Below are 6377 nucleotides of genomic sequence, written 5' to 3'. Positions count from 1 at the left end.
GACCAAAGTCAGAGACATCAGCCCTATCTGAAAACAAGTCATTAAATACAAAGTAACTAGTACTGGACCTGCTTCCCGTGGGACACCCAGTGGGTCAACAGGTCCCCAACGGACTCTCACAGGATCTCTCCAGATCCATCAGATTTCTTCTCTCCTGCGAACAATCCTCAGGAATGGCCATGGAGAACAGCAATCTCTGCACTCCGCCCTGTGGACCAGTTCTTGAAGGGGGCCATGCTTTACACTGTTAGTCAAAGCACTCAATGCATCGGAACTGAAGCTTCCCAGCAGCCTTTGCTCTTGTAGTGTATGCAGACGGGAGGACGTAACTTCACCTGGGAGTGCTTGTCATCAAGCTTTCTGATGGACAATTCAACTGGAATATCTGTGTACATCTGTGTATCATCATTAATGTTAGACCTACTTTATTTTTAGATTGTAGACTTTACACCTACGCTGATTCTTTTGCAGGCATAAGGAGGAAGGAATGGAACAGTCTTCCCTTCAAATGTTGAGTCATCTAACATCATCTGTCCTCACACTCCACGGGAAAGCCCTGACTACTGAGTTGGAAAGCTCCATTTTCCTTTACTCAGTAACACATTCATTTATTAATGGATTCTATGAACTGTCCAACATGTTAATATCAGTGACTCCTCATTTCAATTTCTCATGGTCTTACAGTAAATACAACAGTGAAATACTGCAGTATGTAGAATTGAGAGTTGGTAGGGACACAACTAAAAATTGCTGTAACCCAGATTAAAGAACAAGTTTGCATCTTTTATAACATGACAGAATTCCCAGCTATATATACTTTCATTACAATAAATTCTTATACTAGATGAATTTCCTAGTATAAGAATTGATATACTAATTTACTTATCATTTCTACCAGAACTTTAAATATATTAATCAATCAATTATTCAATAGTTCCCTCTCCTAGCACTGGCATTTAAAACTGAGTACCTGTACTTAGTACTAAGTCATTTAGAAAGAACTGAAAAAGCTTTAGGAAATAGCAAGAATTGGTTCATTTTCTACTATCAGGTGGTCAAATGGAGGCTTCTTTGGGGACAGTGGTAAGTGGAAAACGCTTCCTTGTCTCAGTCACTGCTTGTAGTCTCCCAACCGATAACCCTGGATTGCCCATATGCTCGGGTTCTCTTGGGGAAACCCTCAAGCTCCCAGAACATGGCAATCTGTGCTCTCTTCACTGAAAACCATGCTCTCTTCAGCTCCCAGATGGGTGCAGAAAAAGCACATTCCAAAAGCCAAGCATTCCTAGCCTTTCACAACTCTATTTCCCACCCTGCCCCTCCCTTCCTCCCCAACTCACCAGATCCAAATTAGTAAAAAAAAAAAAAAAAAAAAAAAAAAAGGTCAAGTCTTAAAAATTATCTTCTGGAACACGCCTTTAATCCCAGCACTCAAGACGCAGAGGCAGGCGAGGTCAGCCTGGTCTACATAGAGAGCTCCAGGACAGCCAGGGCTATATATGAGACCCTGTCTTTAAAAAAAGTCTTGACTTCCAGGAAGTCTGAACACAGCCTATATCCTTCCCTAATGACCCTCAGTTTTAAAAGGTCCTGATGAGGAACTGAAGAGCAAAATAGATGACCAAGTGTAGCTTGTTTTTTTGTTTTTTTCAGTGTTGGGGATCAAACCCAGGACCTTGACAATGCTAAGCAAATGCTCTACCACTGAGCTACCACCGGACCCAGGTTTTTAAGCAGGAGGTATATAATCATATCACTAAGGGGTGTGATTTATCTGAAGATATATGCTTGCTGCTGAGGGCTGATTAATACAGAGATCAAAAAGTTGGCTTTCTGGAGTCCCCTGGAGCAAAAATAATGTTTGTGACCATGAGTTTTCCCCACATATGGCAGGCAGATGCTGCGGTATCATCTTAGGGATACCGATGATTTTAGCTGAACTCTCCTACACTGGGTCCAGGTATCCGACAAGTTCTTCATCTTTATCCCCTTGGTTGGCAGTTGATGAGTAGGATACTTTGGAATTCATTTGATAAACAGGACGTAAAAAGCCATTACAATGCAGGCAATTGCAACAGCAGCATGCAGTCGGGTCCCAATCACAGCAGCTAGAAGACAAAAGCAAAGAGATATTACACCTGGCTCCTCACAAAACCCTTCCTTCCAAAGCCATGTTCTGAAATCTCTAAGAACCAAGGGTTTGCAGAGTCTGGGGATGTTCTTAAATGATATATTGTGCTTTGGACCCTACATGAATTGCTTGTCCCCTTGCTCCTTCGTTTTTGAGATAGAATCTCACTATGTAGCTCTGGGTGGCCTTGAATTTGTAGGTAGAACGAGAATGTCTTTGAACTCATGGAGATTTACTTGCTTATCTGTCTCTGCCTCCCAAGTGCTGGGATTAAAGGTGTGTGCTGCCATGCCTGGACTCCCTCAAACCCCTTTAGAGTCAAAGATTCACTATGCAATCTAGGCTGAACTTGAACTCCTGCATGCTAGGATTACAGGTATGTGTCATTATATCTGTCCTCATTTGACCCTACTTTGAAAAAAAAAGTTATGTAGGATTCCTGATGAAGGTACCCAAAATAACAAAGTTAACATATGTGTATGAATTCATTAAACTAAAAGGTTCCAATGTGTTCTGTTTTTTTAAAAAATCAGTAGATGGGCTAGAGTGTTGGCTCAGTGGTTAAGAGCACCTGTTGTTCTTGCAAAGGACCTGAGTTTGATTCCCAGCACCCTCGGGGAGGCTCACCACTCCTCAGCACCCAGGCATGCATGTGGTGCTCAGACTCACGTGCAGCAAAGTACTTATGTGAATACGATAAATCTAAAAGAAACCATTATTACTGCAAAGAGGAATTTCAGGCCAGCCTAATGACATAACTTATAATATATCCCCACCTCACCCCAGGACAAAATATCACTCTGTTGCCCACACTGGCTTCTTGGCCTCCCAAGTAGCTGGAACTATAAGCATGGCATTGTAAACTTTTACTTAATCCTAGAATACCAAAACTACCTAGGTAGTAAAATAAACAAGTATGCCTTAAGTAACAGCAAATTTAAAATTTCCCTTTTCCCTTGACTTTAGAAATGACTATTTTATATTATTAACAGACACTGGGGCCGGGCGTTGGTGGCGCACACCTTTAATCCCAGCACTCGGGAGGCAGAGGCAGGCGGATCTCTGTGAGTTCAAGACCAGCCTGGACTACCAAGCAAGTTCCAGCACAGCCTCCAAAGCCACAGAGAAACCCTGTCTCGAAAAACCTGAGGACCTGAGTTAAAACCCCAGAAGCCACATAAAGCTGTACTCTCAGCATCTCTAAGTAGGCAGGGCAACACCTGGAGGCTCACAGGCCGGCTAGTCAGGTGTGCATAGCAGTAAACATACACCCACAACACATCATACATACACTTATATACTAAAGATGAATCCATTTAACCCCAGCTGTACGCTTTCTAGTTTATAGAACTACCCTGCCCAGAAACTGCCATCTCCTCTCTGTGTCCAGATAAGACCTTACCTTTGTAAAACACACCCCAAACTCCTTTCTTCTCTGAGAGCAGCCAGGTTTTGAGACGAGGTACTTTCTTGAAGTAGGCGCAGGTGCAAACAAAGAGCAAACCAAACACCAGAATTCCATCCAAGGAGTACACTGTCAGGTGAAGAAGAGGAGGAGGTCTTTGGTGATGCTCTAGCTTGGGAGAGGGGAGCTTGTCAAGAGACCCCCTTAGCAGCCGCGCCAATACTCAATCGGAAGGGCCAACACCTGGCACTATCTCCCCAACTTGCTCAATCGGAAGGGCCAACACCTGGCACTATCTCCCCAACTTGCTTGCAAACAGCCCCTTCACCACGTTACTGCCCCATCCTCAGCAGAAACTGAAAGTGTGTCTATTTGTGTGGACCTAGTCTCTGGGAGAAGCTGGTGCTTGTACTAGGTTTTAAGGATCTTGAGAAGCCGGGCGTTGGTGGCGCACGCCTTTAATCCCAGCACTCGGGAGGCAGAGGCAGGCGGATCTCTGTGAGTTCGAGGCCAACCTGGTCTACAGAGTGAGTTCCAGGACAGCTTCCAAAACAATACAGAGAAACCCTGTCTCGAAAAACCAAAAAAAAAAAAAAAAAAAAAAAAAAAAGGATCTTGAGAGTCTGAGCATAAAGATTTACATATGTTCTTGGTGTAAATCACTCATCTGATGAAGAAAGGGTTCAATCTCTAGCCAAGTTTCTCAGATCTACATCTGTTGATAAAGCATGTTAAGGCAGACCATAAAGCTTAATGGAAATTCCAAAAGTTAGACTTCATATGGCTACACTTTTGCTATACTCAGTTGATACTTCAAGAATGAGTCACCATTTACAAATCGGACTCCTGCCAGAACAAAAAGTGTACATAAGGGAAAAAGAAAAAAACTGACATCCAAAAAGCGCATCCATAACGATGCCCTCCTGTAACACTGGCATTATCAAAGCTCAGCCTAAGCTACAGTGTCCTGTTTTTGTTTTTGAGACAGGGTCCTGCTATGTAGGCAGGAGTGGTCTGCCTGCCTCCCTCCGTCCGTCTTCCCAATGCCAGGCTTAGAAGTGTGCCACATACATCATGCAAAGTCTGGTCTCAAAAACAACAAAACAAAAACCTGTCTGATGCTTAAACATCGTGGAAAGGTCTTAGCTCTGTTTCATGTGCTACAAAATGAATTACATACAGGTCAATTTTATCCACTACACCAGAATGTTCTATTTCCTAGTTCCCATTATGTCTTCCTCTGGGTGATGCTCCTTTTCTAACTCTGTGTACTGTGGTAAGACTGACTACCCGAGAAGCTTCAAATGGGCATTATGTACACCCAGTGTCTGCCAACTCCTCCCGGTCTTCCTCCAGTGAAGCTATTTAACAGCTAGTTTCGTTACATCAGCAAACCCACAGTTTTCATGGGCACCTTTATGTGTTATTCTTTTACTCCTATACGTTCTTGTGGACAAAGACAAAATTCACAAGGACGTGACATTTGAGTCTCCAGTGTCGAGTCTATGGAAGTCTATCAGGAACACTTTTTCTGAGCCGCTCCGCTCCAATCATAATGCCTAAAAAACTTCTCACTTCCTTTCCTGTAAAACTGACTATAAAGGTCTCAAATCCTCCTCTAGAACTTGGAATTCATGACTATAAAATTGTCTGAAGCAGCCTAGAAAAGTTTAATTGAGATAAACAGGGGCGCAAGTGCTCTGTCGGTTAAAACAAGGCGGCTTCTAAATCCACCCTTTGCAACACAAGCCAGAATCTCTGGATGGAACTACCCAGCTAGGACTTTAAACAAAAACAAACATACAAAAAACTTTGGGGATTACCCGTCTACAGTCACCTCTCTCGCAAAGTGGGGAGTTTGATACCATTTCTAGGTCCTCTCAACCAGCCTACTGTCCGAAAGTACGAGACTTTAGAGAACTTGATGACATGCTCTATTCCCTGGGGACTAACTGCACTACTTCTATGGTGACGGACCTCCCCAAGGGCTAGAAGCAACTTCCAGGGAAGAAAAGTCAGGTGTGGGCACTGGGCAGCACTGGGGAACATTGATGGACTTGAGAACAAGGAACCTGCGAGAAGCATCCCAGACAGGAGTTAGGGGCTCCCCAAAGGCCCAGGGGGGCTGGGCTGGGAGGGGGCGGGGGGAACGGCCACGTCAGTCTAGCCCCGCCCGCCACGTCTGTCCCCCGTCCTCTACCGCCACCCTCCGCTACGGCCCCCGGCTCTCACCGTTCGTCATGGCGGTAGTGCCCGGCCGGGATGAGGCGTCCGGGTTCAGCAGTAGCTACGGCAAAGGCGGGGGAACCCGGTTCCCACTAGACACTTCCCGATCCGGGCCGCGGTGACGGGAACGAGCCGTAGTACGCAAGCGCAAGGGCCGAGAGACGACCGCCGAACCCAATCAGACATAACGAGCAGTTCGTCGAGCTAAGGACCTGCCTGCGTAGTGTCTGCGTCCCTACGTAGCGTAAGGCGAGCATGGTCCTCGAGGCTTCTTTTGTGGTCATAGCAACCAGATGTCTGCCCCTTGAGCTTGTCTGGCTAGATGGACTGGACGGCGACCGTGTGTTTGACAAATAAAGGCTGGAGGATTTGCGCTGTGGCTGCTGGTGTGTGTGTGTGTGTGTGTGTGTGTGTGTGTGTGTGTGTGTGTGTGTGTGTGTGTGTGTGTGTAAGAGAGAGAAAGAGAGAGAGCCTGCCTATGATCTTGGGAGAAAAACTATGCTCTCTCTTTCTCCGCCACGCAGTGTGTCAGAGCATGTTCTAGGCCGTATCTTCTTTTTTTGTTGTTGTTGTTGTTTTGTTTTTGTTTGTTTGTTTTCGAGACAGGGTTTCTCT

The 6377-nt window shown here is 45.1% G+C and overlaps 1 protein-coding gene across 2 annotated transcripts; it reads right to left on the bottom strand.

Moving 5' to 3' along the window:
* Positions 1 to 1401: 1401 nt before the first annotated feature.
* On the bottom strand, positions 1402 to 5929 carry Tmem167b (transmembrane protein 167B). 2 transcript variants are annotated; one of them, XM_040752047.1, is made up of 4 exons: positions 5769 to 5929; positions 3486 to 3665; positions 2931 to 2943; positions 1402 to 2108 (listed from the first exon to the last, which is right to left on the bottom strand). In XM_040752047.1, exons 1-4 carry the CDS (start codon positions 5776 to 5778, stop codon positions 1946 to 1948), a joined length of 366 nt encoding a protein of 121 aa, XP_040607981.1. In that variant the 5' UTR covers positions 5779 to 5929; the 3' UTR covers positions 1402 to 1945. The 2 variants fall into 2 exon arrangements, with proteins under 2 accessions (XP_040607981.1, XP_040607980.1); XM_040752046.1 differs by lacking the exon at positions 2931 to 2943 and having other exon boundaries at positions 1727 to 2108; positions 3534 to 3665.
* Positions 5930 to 6377: the final 448 nt, after the last annotated feature.

This window comes from Mesocricetus auratus, unplaced genomic scaffold (genome assembly GCF_017639785.1).
Source record: "Mesocricetus auratus isolate SY011 unplaced genomic scaffold, BCM_Maur_2.0 Super-Scaffold_100009, whole genome shotgun sequence".
Lineage (NCBI taxonomy): Eukaryota > Metazoa > Chordata > Mammalia > Rodentia > Cricetidae > Mesocricetus > Mesocricetus auratus.
This window is presented reverse-complemented; position numbering and strand designations above follow the sequence as displayed.